This window comes from Entelurus aequoreus, linkage group LG04 (assembly GCF_033978785.1).
Source record: "Entelurus aequoreus isolate RoL-2023_Sb linkage group LG04, RoL_Eaeq_v1.1, whole genome shotgun sequence".
Taxonomy (NCBI): Eukaryota; Metazoa; Chordata; class Actinopteri; order Syngnathiformes; family Syngnathidae; genus Entelurus; species Entelurus aequoreus.
The window spans coordinates 18,693,261-18,721,055 of record NC_084734.1 but is presented as its reverse complement, the minus strand read 5'-3'; the positions used below and the strand labels follow the sequence as shown (position 1 = coordinate 18,721,055).

Below are 27,795 nucleotides of genomic sequence, written 5' to 3'. Positions count from 1 at the left end.
AAGGAATGAGTTAAATGTTTAAAATTGTTTAAACTATTAAAATGACTGGTTAATAGTGCTATTATGAATTGCAATGTCAGTACTATTTTCTTTCCTGCTATTTCAAATGCACGTGTTTTAATAAATAAATACAGCGGTTTAAAAGCATACATAATCTGTGTAAAAATATTAGTCTGTGGTCAAAAGGACTTGAAAGGACTCGAAACTCAAAATGCAGGGCTTGTGACTTGACTTGAGACTTTCCAGTCTTGACTTTGGACTTGACTCGGGACTTGCCTGTCTTGACTCGGGACTTGACTCGAGACTTGAGGGCAAAGACTTGAGACTTACTTGTGACTTGCAAAGAAATGACTTGGTCCCACCTCTGCTTGAAGGTATGCCAAGGGGTACGTGAGATTTTTTTTTAATATTCTAAAAATAGCAACAATTCAAAAATCCTTTATAAATATATTTATTGAATAATACTTCAACAAAATATGAATGTAAGTTTATAAACTGAACATCAATTCAAGTAGGCTATTCCATTCATTACCATAAACCCAGAGTTTCCCCCATGCCATGATGGTTTGACCCTCACTAAAATGTCTGTCAAAAAGAACTGTGAAAAGAAATGCAACAATGCAATATTCAATGTTGACAGTTAGATTTTTTTTGGACATGTTCCATAAATATTGATGTTAAAGATTTATTTTTTTGTGAAGAAATGTTTAGAATTAAGTTCATGAATCCAGATGTATCTCTATTACAATCCCCAAAGAGGGCACTTTAAGTTGATGATTACTTCTATGTGTAGAAATCTTTATTTATAATTGAATCACTTGTTTATTTTTCAACAAGTTTTTAGTTGTTTTTATATATTTTTTTCCAAATAGTTCAAGAAAGACCACTACAAATTAGCAATATTTTGCACTGTTATACAATTTAATGAATCAGATACTGATGACATAGTGCTGTATTTTACTTCTTTAAAGAAGTAAAATACATGTGTATTTTGTGACAGTAACGCGGGTTGGGCGACTTGAAGGCGGATCCGTATAGCAGTCTTCTGCTGTGTGGGTTATCTCTTTTTTTCAACCAAAAATGCTTTGCTCTGATTAGGGGGTACTTGAATTAAAAAAAATTCACAGGGGGTACATCACTGAAAAAAGGTTGAGAACCACTGGGCTAGAGTATACAAATGAGTTTAAGATGGGACTTAAATGCTTCTACTGAGGTAGCATCTCTAACTGTTACCGGGAGGGCATTCCATAGTACTGGAGCCCGAATACAAAACGCTCTATAGCCCGCAGACTTTTTTTGGGCTCTGGGAATCACTAATAAGCCGGAGTTCTTTGAACGCAGATTTCTTGCCGGGACATATGGTACAATACAATTGGCAAGATAGGATGGAGCTAGACCGTGTAGTATTTTATATGCAAGTAGTAAAACCTTAAAGTCACATCTTAAGTGCACAGGAAGCCAGTGCAGGTGAGCCGTATAGGTGTAATATGATCCCCCTCTTGTCTCCACAATTTCCTCCTCTGTCTTCCTTTTTTCTCTTTCTATCTCCTCCTGCTCCGGCCCGGCTGCACCAAACAATAATATAAATCCATTTAATAAAGTCAAATACAAATAAGGCAACAAGAGAAATATCCCCCACTTCTCTTTTGTAATTTTTTTTTAAAGCCGATATGGGCATCTACATCAAACAATATGATTTGCCTGAGAAGCTGGACTGGACAAAAAAATAGAAAAGAAAATAACAAATCAGATTCCGGCGATGATGTCGTATTGCGCATGCGTTAAATACGCTCGCCCCCCGTCCCCTTTGATGACGTAGCACTTCCGTGTTGTAGAACGCGGATGTCTCAGTCTTTTCTCACCGCCGAACGGCTGTCAAACTGGATACATGGATTTGTAAGTGTTGAATATATTAGAATATTAAAATGTGTCACTTTAACTGTATACTTAATAAGCGTGACAACTAAAGGACACTTCCACCTACCATATGGCACTCATAGCGGAAGCTAACGTGTAAACTACTGTTGTCATACCTGTACTTGGCTATTACAGGCAAATGCCACTCTGCTAACAAAATGTGTTTTTCCCTAATGGTTTAATGTGTATGATATCTCTCCCCACGTAGATTGGCGCCCATGCGTCTGTACACTCTGTCCAAAAGGCATTTTGTGTTGGTCTTCGTGGTGTTCCTTGCTTGTTTCGGACTCACAGTCTTGATTGGAATTGCAGGTAAGGTTATTGCACTAAAAGAAAATACAGTAACATTAAGTAACATAAACAGACAGTACAGTACCATATAGATAAAACTGCCTTTATTCAAAGTTCAGCTACACATACTTTCTCTTGGATTTTATAGATGGATAGATAAATAGATAGTACTTTATTGATTCCTTCAGGAGTGTTCCCTCAGGAAAATTTAAATTCCAGCGGCAGTGTACAGAATTGAGATCAAATTTAAAAAGTAAATAATGGGGGTTTAAATGGAAACAAAATAGAAAAAATATTACAATAAAAAATAAAAAGCAACAATGAGAATAAAAATATAACCGTAAAATAATAAATAAATAAATGATAAATGGGTTATACTTGTATAGCGCTTTTCTACCTTCAAGGTACTCAAAGCGCTTTGACACTATTTCCACATTCACCCATTCACACACACATTCACACACTGATGGCGGGAGCTGCCATGCAAGGCGCTAACCAGCAGCCATCAGGAGCAAGGGTGAAGTGTCTTGCCCAAGGACACAACGGATGTGACTAGGATGGTAGAAGGTGGGGATTGAACCCCAGTAACCAGCAACCCTCCGATTGCTGGGACGGCCACTCTAGCAACTTCGCCACGTGGCCCCTAAATAGGAATATAATAATAAAATAGGAATATAACAAGAGAAACTAGGCAGTAGTGACCATGTTATGAAAAAGTATTGCACTGTTATGGTTTTGCACCCCGAAGGGAATAAGCGGTAGAAAATGGATGGATCCCCTGTCATCCTAGTACCCCCCCTCCCCCCCAGAGAGGAGTTGTACAGTCTAATGGCGTGTGGGACAAAGGAGTTTTTTAGTCTATTAGTCCTGCACTTGGGATGAAGCAGTCTAGCACTGAACAGGCTCCTCTGGCTACTGATAACGGTATGCAGAGGGGGACTGGCATCATCCAGGATGCTTACTAGTTTTTCCACAGTCCTCTTCTCTGCCACCGTCACCAGTGAGTCCAGTTTTATTCCGATCATAGAACCGGCCCGCCTGATCAGTTTCTCCAGTCTGGAGCTGTCCTCCTTAGATGTACTGCCCCCCCAGCACACTACCATGTAGCACATTCACAAGAGTTTATCTGGTTACTATTGATAATCACCTGCCCTTTGTTGCCTTTTGGAAAGCACATAACGTTTTGTTGTCGTTAGGTCCCAAGATTCTTTCCGAGCAGATGCACAATGGGGATCAGTTCCTTGCCAAGAACGTCTCAGTTAAGGTAATGTCAAAAGGTTTACTATACTTGCTGGGCTTGTAGTTGTTGGTGGGTAGGGCTGGGCGAATATGGACGAAAAAGTATATCTCGAATTATATTTTTACTTAAACTCGATATTTGATATATATCTCGATATATTTTCCGGTGAAAATGTTTATATAAAGATATACTGTAAACAGTCAGTGTGTTTTTTATTAAGCCAGTTAGTCAAGATGGGTATTAACAGCACAGAAAATAGACTGTGTAAGTAGCACAGAATTACATAACATAAACAAAATTTAAAAGAAACGAAGAATGTATACATAAAATAGGAAAATATCATTTCTACATAAAATAAATAACATAGCTGTGCAAATAGTAATGTATCAAACTCAGATAAAAAATACATTTGCAGGCAGGCACTTTTTATTTCCCAGTCGACGATGTAATGGACTGTCACACACGTACGGTTCTGGTCAGCGCCAAGTAATTGACTTGACTTAATTGTGCGGCTATGATCTACATTTTATCCTTGTAACAATTTAACTTATTGTTATATATTAAGTTTATTGCATTCTTGTAGTGGTATTCTTATTAGTAATTTTGTATGATTATATTCTAAGTGGGGCCCTAATACTCCTTCATACTATTACAATCAATTAACAGTGTGCTTTCTCTTTAGGGGACTCATGCCTGCTATATGATTCTGGTATGTGGCTTACATAAACATAATATTATTTTTTTCAGACTGGACCTTTCAATTTGAACTCCCCACCTCTAACCACATATCATCAGCAGTTGTGGCTCACTTGTGTGATGCAGGCTGAACACAATAACGGTAAGAGTATGTCAAAAAGAAACCGTAGTAACAACATGCTTAGCAAAGTCTTGACAAAGAACTCTGCCTGATATTGTACCCGCGGCAGTGGTCGACTTCCAGCAGCCTTTCGAGATCAATGTGGAGCTGAAGGGCGTGATGCAGGACGCCAGCGTGACGCCCATCAACAGCGTACACCGCAAATCAAGAACGCTACACTGCGGCGAGAAATGCGACGAGATTATCGTGCTGCATCTAGGCTTCTTAAACTACAACCAGTACCAGGTCAAGGTGGGCTTCAAGGGCCTTGAAAACATCACTTACAATCTTAGGGTCAATTTTGTGGTAAGTGACACACACACGGTGTTAATAAGAGTTTGTACCTTTCTTTGTGATTAACAAGCAACATGTGTGTCTAGTGGAAAACCTACAATCCTACCTTTTCCCAAGTGGAGATCTGGTTCCGCTTTGTCTTCGTGGTGTTGACATTCACGGTTACGGTAATTATGCTTTTTTGACATTACTGGAAGCACCTTCATACATTCAAACAGGATAAAAGAAGATATTTAAGGTGACAGTGGACTTCTTCCTTTGTGCCAGTGTCTCTTCGCGCACTCCTTGAGAAAGTTTTCCATGAGGGACTGGGGCATTGAGCAGAAGTGGATGGCCATCTTGCTGCCTCTGCTGCTGCTTTATAATGGTAATTCTCATTCATTGATATCGCCCTGCATTTCATTTTAGCGCGGATGTAATGAAATGTAATGTTGCGTGGTTGTCTTAAAGCGTTGTACAATGGAACCTCGCTTTTCGAACTTAATTGGTTCTTGAACAGGGTTTGTAAATATAAAAAAAATTATATTGAAGCAAATAGCTGCATAAAAAACATTGTAAACATGAATAATGGGTTCCAACCATGACAAAAGTCAATATTTTATTAAACATTTGAACACAATATAAAGCGCTTGACAGTACTGTATATCAAACAATCATAATAAGGGGGGGATTAATCATGTTTCTCTTTATCAAAAAAAGCCACCAACATATAGCTGAACTGTCCTCCAATGCAGCTGCTCTGCCGACACGCACACACGCTGTTTGAATTCACAACAATTCCTTAACTTTAACACCCAGGTTGCGACAATAATTAGGAATACAAAATAAAATCCACTTTACCCGTTTTGGTTAATTTTCTTTTTGTACAGCCCCCCAATGGCACAAAATGGCTGCGCTCCTGGTACACAATTGGTGAATGTGGGTCGTAAATTTAAAAGTTTGTACAGTGAGGGTTTTGTCAATGATGAGGTTTGTAAATCGAGGTTACACTGTACGTTTTTATTAGTCAGGTGAACAATTCATTTCTGTTTGTTGCCATAAAAATTAACCTGGTAAACTCCTCAATACAGTGGAACTTTTATGGTAAAAACACAATGGCTTGATTTGTTTGAAATAATAAAAATAACATAGTATTACATGTTAATCCTTAGAAAACGTTAGTCTTGTGTGACATCATGCATAACAATTGTTTAAAAAAATAAGGGTTATTTCTCCCCAAAATATGCATATTTTTGTAACGTTCAAAGGCAACAAGTGTACACATTATTGCAAAAAATATGAGAATTGATCATTTCTGATAAGATTTAGTCTAAATACCTGATCCAAATTGCCTCTGCATTGTTCCTTTTTGTGAGGTAAAATTTGTCCAAATGGCGAGTGAAATATCAGTTGTTTTTTCTGTCTTATCTAGATCCATTTTTTCCACTCTCCTTCCTGGTGAACAGCTGGGTTCCAGGGATGCTAGATACCTTCTTTCAAGCCCTTTTCCTATGCGCCCTGCTGCTCTTCTGGCTCTGTGTCTACCACGGCATCCGGGTGCAGGTGTGTTACGGCCGCACATCAACATCTTCATTACAACACGGTTTAACGTGCGCCATTTGATTCCACAGGGCGAGAGGAGATGTCTCACCTTCTACCTGCTGAAGCTGGTCATTGTGGGCCTTCTGTGGCTCTCAGCCGTCACGTTGGGCATATGGCAGACGTGGGTTTGTCCTCTTGACCTCTCGCAGGTGACTCAAACTAGGAGTGACAATACCGGCTCTTCTGCTTTTTAGGGTCAATGAACTCCAAGACCCCACCTACCAGTATAAAGTGGACATACACAACTTTCAGGTGAGTGTCCCTTTTGGGTTGTGTTGTTGTTGTTGTTGTTGTGATACCATACATTCAAGTTGTGTTAAATCAATTTTCCAGGGCATGAAGGTGTTTTTCCTGTTGGTGGTCATCCTGTACATCCTGTATTTGATCTTCCTCATTGTCCGAGCTTGTTCAGAACTCAAGAACATGCCCTACTCAGGTATCACGCATTGCCACACCACTTTGAAACACAACGTCTAAACCTAACCCAAAGAATTTATCTGTTCCTGTGTCAAACCTTTATTATTGTACAGGCAATGTTTTACATAACATTGATTCTTAGCCGCAATACACGTGAAAAAATAAGTTAACTACTAAAATATTAATACAGTGGAACCTCGATTTATGAACCCCTCATTATAGGAAGTTTTTGATGTGCGAATCACAGACCGAATAAAAATACACTTTGTGTCCCTCGAGAAGTTCTGTGGGGAGTGCTAGGGCTGCCCTTTGTTACTGGTTATAACTTTTATGGACAACATTTCTAGGTGCAGTCAGGGCCTTGAGGGGATCTGTTTTGGTGGCTGCAGGATTAGTTCTTTGGTTTTTGCAGATGATGAGGTCCTGATGGCAAGGATCTTTAGCTCTCACTGTATCGGTTCACAGTCGAGTGTTAAGCGACTCGGATATTCCATGGTTCTCACTCGGATAAGGGTGGAGTGCCATCTCCGGTTTGTGGAGGGGATCTTTCCCCAAGTGGAGGAGTTCAAGTACCTCGGAGTCTTGTTCACGAGAGAGGGAAGAGTGGATCGTGAGATCGACAGGCGGATCGGTGCAGTGTCTGCAGTATCGGTCCGTCGTTGTGAAGAAGGAGCTAATGTGGAAGGCAAAGCTCTCAATTTACCGGTTGATCTACGTCCCCATCCTCACCCACGGTCATGAGCTTTGGGTTATGACCGAAAGGACAAGATCACGGGTACAAGCGGCTGAAATGAGTTTCCTATCTCCCTTAGCGATAGGGTGAGAAGCTCTGTCATTCGGGAGGAGCTTAGAGTAAAGCCGCTGCTCCTCCACATCGAGAGGAGCCAGATGAGGTGGTTTGGGCATCTGGTCAGGATGCCCCCCGGACTCCTCCCTGTGGAGGTGTTTAGGGCACGTCTGGCCGGTAGGAGGCCATGGGGAAGACCCAGGACACGTTGGGGAGACTATGTCTCCTTACTGGCCTGGGAACACCTCGGGATTCCCTGGGAAGGGCTGGATGAAGTGGCTGAGGAAGGGAAGTTTGGGCTTCTCTCCTTAGGCTGCTGCCCCCGCAACTTGACCTCGGATATGCAGGAGAAGATGGATGGATGTACGAAGGAACATTAGACATAAATCGTACATCAAATTTTTTGTGGCCATTTCGCTGAGGCCTAATCGGTAGATTACTTGATTATTAAAATACAAACCCCGTTTCCATATGAGTTGGGAAATTGTGTTAGATGTAAATATAAACGGAATACAATGATTTGCAAAACCTTTTTAACCCATATTCAATTGAATATGCTACAAAGACAACATATTTGATGTTCAAACTCATAAACTTTATTTTATTTTTGCAAATAATAATTAACTTAGAATTTCATGGCTGCAACACCTGCCAAAGTAGTTGGGAAAGGGCATGTTCACCACTGTGTTACATGGCCTTTCCTTTTAACAACACTCAGTAAACGTTTGGGAACTGAGGAGACACGTTTTTAAAGCTTCTCAGGTGGAATTCTTTCCCATTCTTGCTTGATGTACAGCTTAAGTTGTTCAACAGTCCGGGGGTCTCCGTTGTGGTATTTTAGGCTTCATAATGCGCCACACATTTTCAATGGGAGACAGGTCTGGACTACAGGCAGGCCAGTCTAGTACCCGCACTCTTTTACTATGAAGCCACGTTGATGTAACACGTGGCTTGGCATTGTCTTGCTGAAATAAGCAGGGGCGTCCATGGTAACGTTGCTTGGATGGCAACACATGTTGCTCCAAAACCTGTATGTACCTTTCAGCATTAATGGCACCTTCACAGATGTGTAAGTTACCCATGTCTTGGGCACTAATACACCCCCATACCATCACACATGCTGGCTTTTCAACTTTGCGCCTATAACAATCCGGATGGTTCTTTTCCTCTTTGGTCCAGAGGACACGACGTCCACAGTTTCCAAAAACAATTTGAAATGTGGACTCGTCAGACCACAGAAAACTTTTCCACTTTGCATCAGTCCATCTTAGATGAGCTCAGGCCCAGCGAAGCTGACGGCGTTTCTGGATTTGTTGATAAACAGTTTTCGCCTTGTATAGGAGAGTTTTAACTTGCACTTACAGATGTAGCGACCAACTGTAGTTACTGACGGTGGGTTTCTGAAGTTTTCCTGAGCCCATGTGGTGATATCCTTTACACACTGATGTCGCTTGTTGGTGCAGTACAGCCTGAGGGATCGAAGGTCACGGGCTTAGCTGCTTACGTGCAGTGATTTCTCCAGATTCTCTGAACCCTTTGATGATATTACAGACCGTAGATGGTGAAATCCCTAAATTCCTTACAATAGCTGGTTGAGAAAGGTTTTTCTTAAACTGTTCAACAATTTGCTCACACATTTGTTGACAAAGTGGTGACCCTCGCCCCATCCTTGTTTGTGTATGACTGAGCATTTCATGGAATCTACTTTTATACCCAATCATGGCACCCACCTGTTCCCAATTTGCCTGTTCACCTGTGGGATGTTCCAAATAAGTGTTTGATGAGCATTCCTCAACTTTATCAGTATTTATTGCCACAAAAATTTTTTTAATCAGTTTGAACATCAAATATGTTGTCTTTGTAGCATATTCAACTGAATATGGGTTGAAAATGATTTGCAAATCATTGTATTCCGTTTATATTTACATCTAACACAATTTCCCAACTCATATGGAAACGGGGTTTGTAATTGATTGCTGCAGCCCTATTTCAAACTGAGTGCAAAACATGGCTCATGACAGTGTGTGTGCGTGCGTGTGTGTAGCAGCTGCATAGGAAGTGACAGTTTAGCTGTTGTTGTTTTGACTTGTTATTAAAAAGAACGTTTATTGTTATGTTTGTTTGTATAATGCTTTATATTGTGACTGCCCTGAGATTACATTGACCTGGATGAATGAGAACATTCATAGACATGTTTGTATTGTGTTCACATTTTAACTTTAACATTCAAACTTAAACTAAAGTAGATGAGGCAATTCCCGAAGGAATTGCGTGGGAATGCTGAAGTTGAACTGAAATGCTGACAAAATGTAGTATGAATGTAAGTTTAGTTGGAATGTGGAAATGGTTTGAATGTTGAAGAGTTTGAATTTCCAGGAAAAACAGACTTTGGTTTGGAACTTGGGATAGTGTTAGTTGGATGAGTGGAAAGTGTTGAAGGTGGAATGGTTGAAAAATGTGGAAGTTTAGAAAATGGACAATTCATTTTGAATGGGGAACATGTCCCTGAAAACTGGGAATTCTAGGAAATCCGGGAATTCTTTTTAGAATTGTTGAAGGAGAGCACATCATTCTTGAAGAGGCTGAATATTTTGACGTTGGAACAGTTTGAATCAGATAAAAAATGTGGGAGTCGTAGAACTTTAAAAAATTTCCCATACTTTCCAATGGGAATTTCATGAAAATTTGTGAATCCCGGAAAAAGAGGGACTTTTTAAAAAAATGGTAAAAAACTTGAATGTTCTGAATGAATTGGAATTGGTTGGTGCTCGGTGGAAGAGGGGTTAGTGCGTCTGCCTCACAATACAAAAGGTCCTGGGTTTGATCCTGCGCTCGGGATCTTTCTGTGTGGAGTTTGCATGTTCTCCCCCGTGACTGCGTGGATTCCCTCCGGGTACTCACCTCCAAAGACATGCACCTGGGGATAGGTTGATTGGCAACACTAAATGGTCCCTAGTGTGTGAATGTGAGTGTGAATGTTGTCTGTCTATCTGTGTTGGCCCTGTGATGAGGTGGTGACTTGTCCATGGTGCACCTCGCCTTCCGCCCGATCGTAGCTGAGATAGGCTCCAGCATCCACCGCGACCCCGAAAGGGATAAGCGGTAGAAAATGGATGAATGTCCAGGATGAGTGGAATATGTTGAAGGTGGAATTGTTTGAAACGGTTGAAAAATGTGGAAATGGTGGAAGTTTGAAAAATGACCAATTTATGTTGAATGGGAAAGATGTCCCGGGATTCTGGGAATTTTTGGAATTTGTCAAGGTTTGTAAATTGACTTTGAAAATAGAATATAATAGAATTTGCCTGCGATTTCTGAATAGACTGAACAGTTTGAAGTCGGAACAGTTGTGGAAAATGTGGAGAAGAAGAATGAATAGATGAATTTTGGTGTGGAAAACCATATGTGTGAATGCTTTGGAGCATTCACACAATAAATAGATATCTGGAAGCTGGAACCCATTGTTCATGTTTACATTGTTTCTTATGGAGTAATTTACTTCAATATACAAACTTTTCTATTACGAACCCTGTTCAAAAACCAATGAAGTTCGTAAATGAAGGTTCCATTATATGCAGAAACAATAAACACCATGTGCCGCACGTGTCAATCTTTAGCATTCGTTGATGTACCACAGTGTTTCCCATAAACTGCCAAGATACCTGTGGCGGCGGGGGCGTGGCTATGGGCGTGGTCACCATGACATCATCGAGTAATTTGCATAATTTACTACAATGATATGATTTTCTCTAAAAAGGCTCAAAAAATGTATACTTACTAATTAATAATAATAGTTTTGTTTTAAACGTCCATCCATCCATCCATTTTACAATTTAATTACAACACTTTATGTACATATTTATATACAGATTTGAACAATAAGTTATTCACTGAAATATATTTATTAATTGGGGTTCTTACAAAAAATATATCTTATAAAATATAAAAGCTAAAATGTCTCTTAAAGCTCTGCCCCTTTAATTAGTGCATACTAAATAATTTAACTTTAGCCTACTACTACAACCATATTATTTACCAGCAACATAAAGTGAAACAGAGGCAGAGGTAACCTGCCACAGTCAGTAACAAATAAACAGAAAACAGTAGTGGTCAAATACAAATAAAGCAACAAGAGAAGTATCCTACACTTCTCTTTTGTAAAGTAAATCTGAACAGTCTATATGGGCATCTACATCAACTATATGATTTGCCTTAGAAGTTGGACAGGACAAAAAATAATAATTTTTTTTTTTAAATTTTTTTAAATTTGTGGCAGACATAATTCTTTCGTGGCGGGCCGCCACAAATAAATGAATGTGTGGGAAACACTGTACCAAGTGTAAAGGGAAATTAACCAAAGTGTGTGATGATGCTGGACTTAAGTACTGAGACATTTTTTTAGGTCAGTGTCGCTCAAAACAAAGCGAAAGGAGAAAATGACTTTATCATACTTCACAAAAGATATGTTAAGTCATTGTGTGCAGCTTTAAAGCTGTATTTTTTGTCCAATGTTGAATTTTTGTCTAACTTGTGTGTAGACCTGCGGCTAAAGTTCTTGACAGCGCTGACATCAGTGGTGCTCGCCATAAGGTGTGTTCAAGTCATGCAATCTGACAAGTGCTCAGCAAAGCAGGTTGGAATCCTCTTATTTGTCTTTTTGTGCCCCAGCTTGGTCATTCTCTACTTGAGGTTTGGTGCCAAGGCCCTTCAGGACAACTTTGTGGCCGAGTTGTCCACCCACTATCAGAACTATATCCTTTAATGACCACAATATTGGATTGGAAGTGTGGTGTACACGTTCTAGACTTGATGCTCAGTTTATTTTAATAATAATGCTTGTTTTCTGTGTTTGTAGCTTTAGTGCTAATGAGATGGGTTTGTCCACTCCTGTCTCGAAGCCATCGTGAAATGTACTCACTTTTTACATACACACTGTATCGCTGCACTTGTTCACTGTAATAGACTCCGTATGTCACATACAAGAACGTAACATTAAGGAGTGGGACAGGAGGACACAATTTCTAGCAACACTCGCATATTGTTGCTTTGTGAGCCACAATGCTAACATTACACACTAACACAGTGCTGGGCAAAATACGACCCGCGGGCCACCTGCGGCCCATTAAGATTTTCAATCCGGCCCGCCGGACGTTCAACATAATATTTTTAGAGCTTTAACATCAAAACTGTAGCCGCCATTATTACGTGCAGTTATGTTTTTAAATGACCGTAGGTCTTGAACTATAGAAAGTATTTCAATGGTTAAAATCTGCACTTTTGGGTGTTATACGGGTTATTACGGTAATCTACGTCATAGCAGCTCAGACCAGAAACAAAGCAGAGTGGGCGGGGTTTGTTTTCAGAGCAGACAGCCTGAAACGCGTGTGGCAGAAACAGATGCGGAAGCAGATTTTTACAACAGAGTTCTGCATAAAAGTGATATTATCATATTGAAGGTGTTTATTACACTTTGCATTCATATTTTGCTGTTTTTTACATTTTTCTTGTGTTTTGCTTGATTGTAAAAGATACACAACTATTTAGGAGCTGGTCTGAGAAGTAAGAGGAGCGACGTTCATATGTTGTTAATATTCAGTGTTTTATTGTTCATAGTTAATATTGTAAATCCAACTTTATTTGAATGTACATTTTGGGTGTACCATTCAGTAAAAAATTGTAAAATGCCATTCCTTTTTTTGAGGTGGTCTGTCATGACGTTTTTACAATTCTATCGTACATTGTGACTTTTGGTATTAGTGTTCCTGGAAAAAAAGGGACCCAAACACACATATTGTACAGCAGATTTTTACAGCTAAATGTGTACGTATAATTTATATATCTACACATTGGCCCCCCAAGACACTTTTTTCTCTCAATGTGGCCCCCGAGTCAAAATATTTGCCCAGCTCTGCACTAACAGCAACATCATGCTAGGTTAGCCTATTCGCTGAAGAAAAACAAAATGCTCACACACACCTCCCACTTCTGTAGCTAACTGTTGGATTTAGTTTAAGATGTGCAGCAAAGCCTGTTTTTTTGACAAATGCTCAAAAGTGGATCAAATGAGTAATGGAGAGGATTTGTCTATTGGCTGAAGTGACACACCATTGAACCAATCTCTTTTGCACAATCATGCTGTACTCTTTAATGTTTGTATTTAGTAGCAGGTTCTCCTTAACTCCAGACATACCAGCAGAGTTTTTGTCCTTTTACGGCCTCCTCAATTTCTACTTGTACACATTAGCATTCGTCTACTCTCCCTCCAACAACGCCCTTTATGGTATGTTGCATCCCGCCAGTTGAAGTCCACTGTAATAGATTGTTGATTGACGCATGTTTCTTTTAGACTCCCAGCTGAAAGATAATCCTGCTTTCTCCATGCTGAACGACTCGGACGACGACGTAATCTACGGGTAAGTGTTCAGTTGACTTCCTGCTTTCGTTGGGCTGCATCCAATGTTAAAACTTCGGGTGTTTTTTTTTTTGTTTTTTTTAAGGAGCGATTTTGAGGAAATGCCTTTACAAAACGGACGTGCAATTAAAGCAGCCGCCAACTTCCAGGACGAGAGCGACAGCGACTGATTGGGCTCGGGTGGGAAACGCACAGAAAAATATATCAAGTGTAAATAAGAAGTATTTTCCACGCTGGAAGTGTACATAAACATATTTTTTTTAAAAAGGACCACTTTTCCAGAATGTACTGTAATTTCACTGGATATAGTGGCATGTCACCACTTAAAACTTTCTTTTTCATTCACCACCAGCATTTCTTCATTACTTGGGAGTAATAGGGCCACTCTATCCAATTACTGTCCAAAACGTTTTTTTTTTGTTTTTTTTACATTTTAAATGGAAAAAACAAACTTATTTCCTCAAGAGGAAACTCTTTCTTGTAATATTTTACTTGTTTAATTTTGTTCTTTAGTTGATTAATTCTTTGTTACAGCATAATCATTAAAATATATACTTTTTAAAATTTTTAATGGAAAAACACAGACATATTTCCTTAACAGGAAACACTCTTTCTTGTAATATTTTACTTGTTTAATTTTGTTTTTTAGTTTAATTATTTGTTACAGCACTATCATTAAAAAAATTATGGAAAAACAGATGTTTTAAATAAGGAGCAAAAATGTTTTCTTTCAAAAAAAATTTAATTTTTTTTTTTTACTTCTCGTAAATTCAAAATGTTGTAAATTACAGTTCCATAAAATATATACATTTTTGTCATAAAATGACAAACTACAATAATTTCATTTTATTTTTGTAAAATTGTTTCTCATACCTTTTCTGGTAATATAATTTTGGATTTTATTCTTTGATATCTTTTTTTTCTGATAAAAGTATCACTTTTTAGTAATTACCTTTATTCTTCTAATATTTATTTCTCTTCATATTCTTAACTGCATTTTATTATTACTTTCTCTCTAAAGTGGCCCTTATTCTCCTCCAAAACACTTAAAATGGAGTTAAAAAGGAAAAATGCTAATGTTACCCAGGGAATTTTTTGCCCTTATTTGTAGAGACAATCTCTAGTTGTTATGCTTTGAGTTAAACTACTGATATCTCTGTACTGTTGGTCATTCCAAGCTGCTGTGTAAGCGAAAGAGAATACCTGATTGTTGGAATTAAAAAGCAGCGGCCGTGTCTGAACTTTAAAATCATGTGAAGTGCCAAAGCTGTGTTTATAAGCCAAATGTGTGCTTGATATGTAAAAAATTATGAAGGCTGTTAAAAACATTTTTTGAAGGCAGTATCTTTTCGTGAAGACATTTTTGTAATTGCACTTGTGTAGGTTTTATTTAGTTAGAAAACGATTATACTGTATTGTTTATCCACTACTGAAGTATGTAACTATTTCTTACATAATTATGGTGAAACCACTGGCCAAACATCTTTGCCTTTATATTTAATGTAATATTAATATATTATCATATTAACATGTGCCACCCTTTGTTTTGTCAAAAGTTTACAAGGAGCCAAAACAAACGTGTATTGTACATCAACTTGGTGCCTTTTCTTGACATACATAACACTTCCTTTTTCGGAGTCTACTTATTGACAATGAACAGGTGTTTCAAGTGAACACAGCCTTCAAAGGTTTTATGAGATTGTGGGTCCTGGTGTTGTGGGTCCTGGTGTCATTCAAATAAATTGGATAAAAGCTGGACATGAAGCTTTTTTTTTTTTTTTTCAAATAATTTTATTTGATTATGCATGACATAAAAAAAGCCAACATGGCCAAACATTAATTTTTAAATGGCCAAGCCAAAAACACTAACGATGCAGCACATGGACTTATTCTCCCATTTTACCGCACAGCTTCCTGTCAAAAAGACAACACAAACAAGGGGTGTTAGGCAAGACCACTACAATCCCTGGTAACAGTGGATAATAACGGCAGAAAACAATATAACCGTCAGTTGAGTTGTCCCAAAAGCACGAGCTGGCTGTTTGGAGACCAGCTCCGTTGTTCTGCATGATGACACAGGTGACTTCACAGAAAATAACACAATCAAATAGTCATACAAGCACTGGAATCATCGTGACGTTTTTGTTGAATCACAAACCGATATATTTGAAGGGCTTTCCAAGCTTGCACAGTTGACTTAGGCACTGCTCCACAACGCTTGTGCTCCATTGGTTTACTCTGACGTGTTGATACGCGTTTCCTCCAATGACTGTTTCTATGGACTACAGCACGACATAGCATGTGTAAAAAATTGAGTGTAAATTTAACTACAAAAATTGTACTCTAGTGTGGCCCGCGGGCCACACTATGAACTCCCTTGCACCACTACTAATAGGTAACTGTTACCGTATTGTTACCGTATCCATAGCAACCAAGAGCTAGCTAACACGACACAGTGAGCTCGTTAGCCAGTAGCATTAACAACAAGCCCCACGAATATGCATATTTTGGCAAATTAACTTCAAAAATACACTATTTTTGTTCAGACGGCCCATAAATGTCCCGCGGGCCGCACTATGGAGTCCCCTGCACCACTACTAACAGGTAACTGTGTTCACATAGCAAAGTGGTTACTGTATCCATAACAACCAAGAGCTAGCTAACACGACACGGTGCGCTCGTTGTCTAGTAGCATTAACAACAAACACCACTAATACGTATAATTTGTAAATGTAACTACAAAAATACAAGTTTTTTGTTCAAACGGCCCATAAATGTCCCGCGGGCCGCACTATGAAGTCCCCTGCACCACTACTAACAGGTAACTGTTCACATAGTAAAGTTGTTACCGTATCCATAGCAACCAAGAGCTAGCTAACACGACACTGTGACCTCGTTAGCCAGTAGCATTAACAACAAACCCCACGAATATGCATATTTTGTCAAATTAACTTCAAAATACACTTTTTTTGTTCAGACGGCCCATAAATGTCCCGCGGGCCACACTATGGAGTCCCCTGCACCACTACTAACAGGTAACTGTGTTCACATAGCAAAGTGGTTACTGTATCCATAACAACCAAGAGCTAGCTAACACGACACATTGAGCTCATTAGCTAGTAGCATTAACAACAAACCCCACTAATACGTATAATTTGTAAATGTAACTACAAAAATACAAGTTTTTTGTTCAAACGGCCCATAAATGTCCCGCGGGCCGCACTATGAAGTCCCCTGCACCACTACTAACAAGTAACGGTTCACATAGTAAAGTTGTTACCGTATCCATAGCAACGAAGAGGTAGCTAACACGACACGGTGCGCTCGTTAGCCAGTAACATTAACAACAAACTCCACTAATATGCATATTTTGTAAATTTAACTACAAAAATACACGATTTTTGTTCAAACGGCCCATAAATGTCCCGTGGGCCGCACTATGGAGTCCCCTGCACCACTACTAACAGGTAACTGTGTTCACATAGCAACAGTGCATTGTTACCGTATCCATAGCAACCAAGAGCTAGCTAACACGACACGTTGAGCTCATTAGCTAGTAGCATTAACAACAAACCCAACTAATATGCATATTTTGTAAATGTAACTACAAAAATACACGTTTTTTGTTCGGCCGCACTATGAAGTCCCCTGCACCACTACTAACAGGTAACTGTTCACCTAGCAAAGTTGTTACCGTATCCATAGCAACCAAGAGCTAGCTAACACGACACAGTGAGCTCGTTAGCTAGTAACATTAACAACAAACCCCACGAATATGCATATTTTCTAAATTTAACTACAAAAATACACGATTTTTGTTCAAACGGCCCATAAATGTCCCGCGGGCCGCACTATGAACTCCCCTGCACCACTACTAACAGGTATCTGTGTTCACATAGCAACAGTGCGTTGTTACCGTATACATAGCAACCAAGAGCTAGCTAACACGACACGGTGAGCTTGTTAGCTAGTAGCATTAACAACAAACCCCACTAATGTGCATATTTTGTCAAATTAACTACAAAAATTCACGTTTTTTGTTCAAACGGCCCATAAATGTCCCGCGGGCCGCACTATGAACTCCCCTGCACCACCACTAATAAGTAACTGTGTTCACATAACAACAGTGCGTTGTTACCGTATCCATAGCAACCAAGAGCTAGCTAACACGACACGGCGAGCTCGTTAGCTAGTAGCATTGACAACAAACCCCACTAATATGCATATTTTGTAAATGTAACTACAAAAATACACGTTTTTTGTTCGGCCGCACTATGAAGTCCCCTGCACCACTACTAACAGGTAACTGTTCACCTAGCAAAGTTGTTACCATATCCATAGCAACCAAGAGCTAACTAACACGACACAGTGAGCTCGTTAGCTAGTAACATTAACAACAAACCCCACGAATATGCATATTTTCTAAATTTAACTACAAAAATACACGATTTCTGTTCAAACGGCCCATAAATGTCCCGCGGGCCGCACTATGAACTCCCCTGCACCACTACTAACAGGTATATGTGTTCACATAGCAACAGTGCGTTGTTACCGTATCCATAGCAACCAAGAGCTAGCTAACACGACACGGTGAGCTTGTTAGCTAGTAGCATTAACAACAAACCCCACTAATGTGCATATTTTGTCAAATTAACTACAAAAATTCACGTTTTTTGTTCAAACGGCCCATAAATGTCCCGCGGGCCGCACTATGAACTCCCCTGCACCACTACTAATAGGTAACTGTGTTCACATAACAACAGTGCGTTGTTACCGTATCCATAGCAACCAAGAGCTAGCTAACACGACACGGTGAGCTCGTTAGCTAGTAGCATTGACAACAAACCCCACTAATATGCATTATTTATTTTATTTGTGTACATTTTGTCCTACTTACGTCTTTTATTAGCTTGGTCACGTCTTCCACGACAAAAGTAGTCTGTTGGTGAGAGAGTTAAAGAATGTACAGTTACGTTTATTGGCGTTGACCAGAAGATATAAAAACTGTTAGCCCTAATTTTGAGACATTAAATGTTACAAATGGACAGTGACACACATGTGAACACAATAAAGTATAATGTTGTGACAAACATGTAAACACAATAAAGTTTATAATGTATGAATGTCACTCACTTCCTCTTCTCCGCCTTCGTCCATTCTGTGCAGAAGTAGGTCAGCTTAGATCAAAACTTCCGGTATTGGTTTTACACAATAAAAGCATTCACATTGCATCTTTGAAATCGCCTGTAAAATTAAGCTTTCGTTCCAACGTTGAATGTAACTCATATATTATTTGATGCCAGTAGTTGAACCAGGGAAAAGTGTTTAGATCGGAAGTCCTCAATAAAATGGAAACAATTGTTGCAGTCTGGCTAATTGACTAATATCGACGTCATAAAGACATCCGCCCACATAAAGCATGAACGCTGTGAACGCTAAACTGTCGTATCTGCTAATTTTTTAAATGAAAAAAAAGTTTGTTGTTCACATTATGATGCTTTCACACAGCCCTTTTAATTATTAAATTGTGTTACTGTACAGTTTTCTCGTTAAATTGTAAATAAATATGTTTTTGATTTAAATACATTATTCATCCACACTTATACTTACAATCCTTTTAAAAAGTTATTTATCTAATAATATGCCGTTTATCTGATCGTGCCCCATGATGACAGATGACAGAGCTCTCCAAAAGTCATCCTAAGATAGACTCGATCTGACCTGTGACCTTAATGATGAAAAAACTGTATAGAAAATGGATTATGCATCACACACTCACTCAGTCCTCTTCTGGGCCACCTGGCGCTTGAGGCAAAGCAACAAATTTCCATCTGTCCCTGTCAGCCTCTACTCTGGGGACAGTCTTAAGGGACAGTGTCTTACTCCTGAGCTCTTTTTCTATAGTCCTTCTCCAGGTTTCTCTTGGTCGGCCTCGGTTTCTCCTCACATTGAAGCGTCCAATAAAGGGTTCTTCTCTGGCACACACGTCCAAGCCATCTCCATCGTCGAATATTGGTGGTCTCTTTAATGTTCTTTCCCAGAGTTTTTCATTTGAAATGGTGTTTGGCCAGAATATCCTAAAGATGTGACGCAGGCACTTATTTTGGAAAAAAATCTAACTTGCTTTCAAGAGATGAAGTGGTTTTCCAACATTCTGAGCCATACAGGAGGACGATTAAAACATTGCTCTTGAAGATCATTAACTTTGTGTGGATGCTAAGTCCAGTTGATCTACAGATAGATTTGAGCATAGCAAAGGTTTGATTTTCTTTGCCGATTCTTGTTTTGACCTCGATATCGTAATCACCAACGGCGGTCATCTTGCTGCCCAGATCAAGGACGTACAGGACTTTGTCTATTGCAGGGGTTGGCAACCCAAAATGTTGAAGGAGCCAGCATATTGGACCAAAAATAAAAAATCTGTCTGGAGCCGCAAAAATATTATCAGCCGATAAATGCTTTAAAATGTAATATCGGAAATTATCGGTATCGGTTTTTCCATTATCGTTTTTTTTTTTATTAAATCAACATAAAAAACACAAGATACACTTGCAATTAGTGCACCAACCCAAAAAACTCCCTCCCCCATTTACACTCATTCACACAAAAGGGTTGTTTCTTTCTGTTATTAATATTCTGGTTCCTACATTATATATCAATATAGATCAATACAGTCTGCAAGGGATACAGTCCGTAAGCACACATGATTGTGCGTGCTGCTGGTCCACGAAGAGTACTAACCTTTAACAGTTAGTTTTACTCATTTTCATTAATTTACTAGTTTCTATGTAACTGTTTTTACAATGTTTTACTTTATTTTTTATTCAAGAAAATGTTTTTAATTTATCTTTTTAATTTTTTTTTTTTTTTTTTAAATGACCTTATCTTCACCATACCTGGTTGTCCAAATTAGACATAATGTGTTAATTCCACGACTGTATATATCCGTATCGGTTGATATCGGTATTGGTAATTAAGAGTTGGAAAATATCGGAATATCGGATATCGGCAAAAAAGCCAATATCGGACATCCCTACAGATAATGTGTCTTGAGACATGCAGAAATAAATTAAATACACAGAGGACATTAGTAAAGGAAATTAAATGCCCTTTGAGACACTTGTGATTTAGGGCTATATAAATAAACATTGATTGATTGATTGATTGATTGATTGATTGAAATGAGCTCAAATATAACTGCATACGAGGCATGATGATGCAATATGTACATACAGCTAGCCTAAATAGCATGTTAGCATCGATTAGCTTGCAGTCATGCCCTAACCAAATATGTGTGATTAGCCATACTTGCCAACCCTCCCGAATTTTCCGGGAGACTCCCGAATTTCAGTGCCTCTCCCGAAAATCTCCCGTGACAACCATTCTCCCGAATTTCTCCCGATTTCCAGCCGGACAACAAGGCACGCCTCCTCCAGGTCCATGCGGACCTGAGTGAGGACAGCCTGTCGTCACGTCCGCTTTTTTTCCATATAAACAGTGTGCTGGCCCAGTCACGTTATAACATCTACGGCTTTTGGAGAGTGCACAACTGCACACACAACAAGAACGAGACGAAGCAGAAGAACGGAGAAGAGACAGTCATGGCGACGACGAGTAAGAAGAAGAAGTACGCTTGCAAGTCATCAGAGAGGGTGTTGAGCATGGTTAGAAAGATAGTGACAGAGAATAGAATGAGGATGGACAATTCAACCCTAAACTCACTCCTTTCCTGCAAATTAAATTTCACAGATGCTGCCCATACCTATGCTCCTTCAAAGGCTGTGCTCCTGGCTGCAAAGCATTGCACTTTCAAATACAACAATGAGTAGAGTGTTATGTGTGTGTATATGTGTAAATAATATATATATAAGAAATACTTGAATTTCAGTGAATTCTAGCTATAAATACACTCCTCCCCCTTAGCCCCGACCCCGCCCACCTCAACAACCCCCCCACCCCCACCCCCCACCCAACCTCCCAAATTCGGAGGTCTCAAGGTTGGCAAGTATGGATTAGCACTCCACACAAGTCAATAACATCAACAAAGCTCACCTTTGTGTATTCATGCACAGTATAAAACATTTGGTGGACAGAAGGAGACAAAGAAGGAATGGCATAAAACACGTCTTTCTGTGGCAGCGTCGGAGAAAGTTGTGCATGCAAACTACAGTGAGTTCAATGACCGACAAAATTAGTAGGACAAAACGGCGCCCGCCAAATATTTTCATCATTGAAGCATGTTCAATATAAACAGTGGGATTGCTAACAATTAGGAAGGTTTGTGTCATGCTTGTCCCAGTCTAAAGAAACCATATTAAGACAAAAAATGTATTTTTCCCCCCATCTTTTTCTATTTTTGAAAAAGCTCCAGGGAGCCACTAGGGCGGTGCTAAAGAGCTGCGGGTTGCTGACCCCCGGTCTATTGGATTTCCATTCACAGTGATACGGTTGGTGGTTGCAGTGTTATTCCTCAGATGCTGCTGCCTTGTGGGTTAGTCTGGGAAGACAAAAGGCTAGGGGAGCACACCCTGAGAGAAAAGCAAGTGCTGGTAGGCGCACCATAGGCGGTCCTCCGACAGACGGGAGCTCCGGCAGCCTCCTGCAGCTGTGAGGAGGCCACCGGATACAGCTCCCCACAGCGAAGAAGTGACGTTGGAGTCTGTGCGTCTCCCTCGTGGAAAAAGACCTCAGCGGCGGAGTGGGCGGATGATGGTTGCATAGAAGCTCCACAACGGTCACAAAGGCGGAAGAAGGCTGCAGCAAAGATGGGCCCCCAATTGTCTTGGTCTCCATGCCATTGGACCCTGGCCTTTTTTTTGCCAAGGACGGTGTGGGGGCTGTCTGTGCACCAGTCTCCCCACTTTAAAAGATTCCACGCACAGGCGTTCTCCTGAAGGCAATCCCACCAACAGGAGGACAATCATACTCGTTTCGAGTGATCGCAGACGATTCCTCAGGACCGTGGTCCTCTTTTCTTGACTGTTAGACCGATGCTAGTGGCCTTTCTGACTGAGGCGGTCTTGTCTTTTGTTGTGCATCTTGGTACTGGTGTGAAAGTAAAGCTATATCATCTGCGTAATCCAAATCTTCCAAGACTGACGTGAGAGTCCACTGGATGCCTCTACGCTCTCCTTTATCACTGCATTGCATCAGTCAGTCAATCCCCAGGGAGAACAGTAGGGGCCACAGAACGCATCTTTACTCCTGTTTCCACCCCGAAAGGCTCCTTCAGCTCATTATTGTGGATGACACAGCATTCAAATTTATTGTAGAGAGAATGGACCATGTTGACCAGCTTCTTTGGAAGGCCGTAGTATCTCAAGGTCATCCAGAGTGAGTTGCGATGGAGTCTGTCAAACGCTTCCTTGAAATCTATGAATATAATGTGGAGTGAGCTGGTCCATTTATTTGATTGTTCCAGTATTTGGCGAAGAACGAAGATGTTCACTACAGGACCTTCCTTTCCTGAAGCCTACTTGCTGACCTCGTAGTATGGTGTCTAATGCTGTCTTAATACATCGGACAATAACATGGCAGAACATTTAGCGAGAGTAGTGATGCCTCTCCAATTGTTGCATTCCCCATGGTTCCCTTTCTTTGGTAATTTGACGATGATACCAGTTTTCCAGTCATCTGGTGCTGTCTCACTGTTCCATATGTCCAAGGATGTTCTTGAGGATGTGAGGCGTATCTTTATCTTCCGCCCTCAGCATTTCTGGACATGCACCAACCATCCTTTCAGGGGGCTTTTCCATTCCTTAGTTTTTGGATGGCCTCCTTGACTTCTCCCACTATCATTTCCCCCATGTTGATATCGGGTCTTCTTCTGTCTCAGGAATGCCAAAGACCGGTGATGGATCTGGCTGGTTAATAATTTCCTGAAAGTGCTCTTTTCACCTATGCAGATTCGCACGCTCTTCTATGATTATTGTTCAATCTTTAGCTTTCACTGGCATATCCTGGGAGGGACCTTGAACCACTGTAGATTCTTGGTGGTCTTGTATACTGTTTTCATGTCTTTTTGGTGAGCAGCAAACTCAGCTTCTTCTGCCATAGCGATGTTTGTCTTTTCTTGCTGCTCCTTTTACCTTCCATGTCCTCTCCTTGGTGATTTACAATCTAAAATTGTCTTCTTGAGTGATTTCCTTTCCTCAATTGCCTTCAATGTGTCACTATAACCACAAGGTTGTGGTCGCTGCCAACATCGACATTGTGCATCACCTGTACATCCTGTAGAGAACGTTTCCATTTGTTATTTATGATAATGTGGTTGATTTGGCTTTTTGTCTTCCCATCCGGTGATGTCCATGTCAACTTGTGCATGCTCTTGTTCGCCAATAGAGTACCACCAATGGCCAAGTCATTATCTTCACCAACACAGACGAGCTGCTCCCCATTGTTAGGAGTTCACTTAGCCCAGGGGTGTCAAACTCCATTGAGGGCCCCGTTGCAGTTATGGTTGCCCTCAGATGGGCCACTTCTAACAATGAGTAATATATAAATATACATGTGTGTATATATATATATATATATATATATATATATATATATATATATATATATATATATATATATATATATATATATATATATATATATATATATATATATATATATATATATATATATATATATATATATATATACACACACACTACCGTTCAAAAGTTTGGGGTCACATTGAAATGTCCTTATTTTGGAAGGAAAAGCACTGTACTTTTCAATGAAGATAACTTTAAACTAGTCTTAACTTTAAAGAAATACACTCTATACATTGCTAATGTGGTAAATGACTATTCTAGCTGCAAATGTCTGGTTTTTGGTGCAATATCTACATAGGTGTATAGAGGCCCATTTCCAGCAACTATCACTCCAGTGTTCTAATGGTACAATGTGTTTGCTCATTGGCTCAGAAGGCTAATTGATGATTAGAAAACCCTTGTGCAATCATGTTCACACATCTGAAAACAGTTTAGCTGGTTACAGAAGCTACAAAACTGACCTTCCTTTGAGCAGATTGAGTTTCTTGAGCATCACATTTGTGGGGTCAATTAAACGCTCAAAATGGCCAGAAAAAGAACTTTCATCTGAAACTCGACAGTCTATTCTTGTTCTTAGAAATGAAGGCTATTCCACAAAATTGTTTGGGTGACCCCAAACTTTTGAACGGTAGTGTGTATGTATATATATATGTATATATATATATATATATATATATATATATATATATATATATATATATATATATATATTAACAATATATATTTTTTAAACATGAGCTGCAAAAAAACAAATTTTACTTTAAAAACTGGCAGCTCAGTCACCAGAATTGTACAGTAAAAGCATTGTTGTTGTTGTTTTTTTACAGCATATAAAAAAATGTAATACGTGGAGTGGAAAAACAATACCAGTTTTTAGCGGTAAAATTGAAGCAACAGAGCTGCCAGTTTTTTTTTTACTGTAAAATCTTGTTTTAATGTTTTTTTTGTTTGTTTTTCAATGTTTTAGTGTCTTACTGTGTATGGAAAAAACAGTACCAAAGTTGATATTACGGTAAAAAACTTGGCGGAATTTAACCATAAAATGTATTGTCGATTTTACAGTCTACAATTTGATTGATAATTTGTTTTGAAATCATAAGTCAAGCAGATATTTAAGTACAGTATTTATCTTTATTTTAACCAAAAATGTTTTTGGAATACCTGATAATATAATATTTTGATTTAATATTTAATTTGAAAATATATGCCATTACATGCAGTACATGATTTTTTATGTCAAAAGGGAAAACAAATATATTTAGTAAGAAAAGATTAAGCATTTTATTAACACATATTTCCAGGCTTTCGTGGGCCACATAAAATAATGTGGCGGGCCAGATTTGGCCCCCGGGCTTTGAGTTTGGCACCTGTGACTTAGCCCATGTCGACCCATGGTTCTGTCGCCAGTAGCACACAATCTCACTCTAAAACAGGGATGTCAAACTCATTTTCATTGAAACCACACCGCAGTTATGATTGCCCTCAGAGGGCATATAATAGGCAATATATTGTATACATACAACAAATTATAATAATTACCTCATTATGATTCACATCATTACATAATTGCATATGCATTTGATAACTTGCTTTAAAATCATAAGACAAGGTGGGAAGCAGATATTTAAATATGCTTGGAATATCTTGTAGCGTAAGTTTAGAAGAAATAGTTGCAACCCCAAGATACAGACCCCGGAGACGACTTGCAGGAGAAAAACTACTTGTCTTTTGTCAGTGTGCATGTATTTACACCGCTGCCGCTACATGCCTTGCACTAGCAAGTCATAAAAGGTCATAAAGCCGCATGCGGCTCTTTAGCGCCGCCCAAGTGGCTCCCTGGACCTCTTTCAGAGATGTGTGAAAATGGAAAAAGATTTAAGAAAAAAATATATTTTTGTTTTAATATATTTTCTGTAGGAGAACAAACATGACGCCAACCTTCCTAATCGTTAGAAATCCCACTGTTTATGTTCTACATGCTTCACTGATGAGTATTTGGTAAGCACCGTTTTGTCCTACTACTTTCAGCAATTCTTGAACTCATTGTAGTTTGTTTACATGTACAACCTTTTCCGATGCTGCCACAGAAAGACGTGTTTTATGCCACTCCTTCTTTGTCTCATTTTGTCCACCAAAAGTTTTATGCTGTGCGTGAATGCACAAAGGTGAGCTTTGTTGATGTTATTGACTTGTTGGAGTGTTAATCAGACATATTTGGTCAGTGCATGACAGCAAGCTAATCGATGCTAAAATGCTATTTAGGCTAGCTGTATGTACATATTGCATCATTATGCCTCGTTTGTAGGTATATTTGAGCTCATTTAATTTCCTTAATTTCCTCTGTGTATTTAATTCATATTTGCATGTCTCATGACACACTATCTTTATGTAATACTGGCCGCATTTCTTATAGTTGTTTATTTGCCATATTGTTCCAGATCACAGCAACTGTTACCCAGCTTGCAAAGATTGTAATAAATCCATTTGAAGACATCCTGCCATTTCCTTAAACTTGGACACACATCTATACCTTTGGCCATTGTGAGCCAGTAATTTCCGGAAGTTATCTTATCCTGTGAGAAACCTCCATTTTACTAATGTCCAATGTTGCAACAATGTGTAGAATAAAAATGAGAATACAACATTTCTGTCAACAAAGATTTGCATCAGCCTTTGATAGTAGGCTAATATAGACACTTACATAATGTGTTGCCTTCATTATAACACTTATATAAGGCTTTTATTTTTTTGTGGCTCCAGACAGATTTTTTTTGTTGTATTTTTGGTCCAATATGGCTCTTTCAACATTTTGGGTTGCCGACCCCTGCACTAGCCTTTAATTTCTATTGTCTTTTGCTCTTAACGTAAATAATTACATTCATTGACCTGTACAACGCTTTCTGCGTTTGCATTCTGCCAACATGCAAGTTCCTAACATATGCAATTGTATGTAGTACATTTTTCTCTCAAATTTGAAAATACAAAAATTAAAAATACATCTAGCCAGAACAGGAGAGCAAACAGCATCAAGGACTCATCCCACCCAGGTCACCACTGGCTTGAACTCTTGCCCTCAGGGAGGCGTTATAAGACCGTCAAAGCAAGGACAAATAGACTGAAAAACAGTTTATATCCTAGAGCTGTTTTTGCCCTAAACCAGGGGTGTCCAAACTTTTTCCACTGAGGGCCGCACATGGAAAAATTAAAGCATGTGGGTGACATTTTGATATTTTTCATTTTCAAAACATAAACATATATGGATTTTTAAATTTATTTTACCTTTAGTGGTCCCGGGGACCATAAAGGGTCTCAGTCATTAAAATGTTAAAAATAAGTCAAATTATTATTTTTTATTTAACGCTTACAGTTAATCTCTATATCAACTTCAAGTTCATATAAAGTAATAAAAAGAAAATGTTTTATGGCTTTTCTGTCAAAAACAACTTAGTTTTTAATAGT

At 39.1% G+C, this 27,795-nt stretch overlaps 2 protein-coding genes across 2 annotated transcripts; one reads left to right on the top strand and one right to left on the bottom strand.

The window, feature by feature from the left end:
* Window positions 1-1,804: 1,804 nt before the first annotated feature.
* LOC133647759 (transmembrane protein 181-like) lies at window positions 1,805-15,505 on the top strand. Its single transcript, XM_062043453.1, has 16 exons — window positions 1,805-1,896; window positions 2,126-2,229; window positions 3,405-3,472; window positions 4,196-4,286; window positions 4,375-4,610; window positions 4,685-4,765; window positions 4,866-4,965; window positions 6,010-6,140; window positions 6,209-6,300; window positions 6,374-6,431; window positions 6,513-6,615; window positions 11,922-11,973; window positions 12,052-12,134; window positions 13,574-13,663; window positions 13,730-13,796; window positions 13,881-15,505. Exons 1-16 carry the CDS (start codon window positions 1,889-1,891, stop codon window positions 13,963-13,965), a joined length of 1,449 nt encoding a protein of 482 aa, XP_061899437.1. The 5' UTR covers window positions 1,805-1,888; the 3' UTR covers window positions 13,966-15,505.
* A 64-nt stretch (window positions 15,506-15,569) lies between these two features.
* LOC133647758 (dynein light chain Tctex-type 1-like) lies at window positions 15,570-19,138 on the bottom strand. The gene is made up of 5 exons (XM_062043452.1): window positions 18,929-19,138; window positions 18,693-18,734; window positions 15,954-16,077; window positions 15,801-15,878; window positions 15,570-15,709 (listed from the first exon to the last, which is right to left on the bottom strand). The coding sequence occupies exons 1-5, from the start codon at window positions 18,950-18,952 to the stop codon at window positions 15,639-15,641; spliced, it is 339 nt and encodes a 112-aa protein (XP_061899436.1). The 5' UTR covers window positions 18,953-19,138; the 3' UTR covers window positions 15,570-15,638.
* Window positions 19,139-27,795: the final 8,657 nt, after the last annotated feature.

Coding starts and splice junctions, on each gene's coding strand:
- LOC133647759 (XM_062043453.1), top strand. Junction 2,230..3,404: donor AGTCTTGATTGGAATTGCAG/GTAAGGTTATTG, acceptor TGTTGTCGTTAG/GTCCCAAGATTCTTTCCGAG. Junction 6,301..6,373: donor ACGTTGGGCATATGGCAGAC/GTGGGTTTGTCC, acceptor TCTGCTTTTTAG/GGTCAATGAACTCCAAGACC.
- LOC133647758 (XM_062043452.1), bottom strand. CDS start 18,952: ATGGACGAAGGCGGAGAAGAGGAA. Junction 18,735..18,928: donor ACGAAGGCGGAGAAGAGGAA/GTGAGTGACATT, acceptor TCTCACCAACAG/ACTACTTTTGTCGTGGAAGA. Junction 16,078..18,692: donor TGACCAAGCTAATAAAAGAC/GTAAGTAGGACA, acceptor GTCGTGCTGTAG/TCCATAGAAACAGTCATTGG.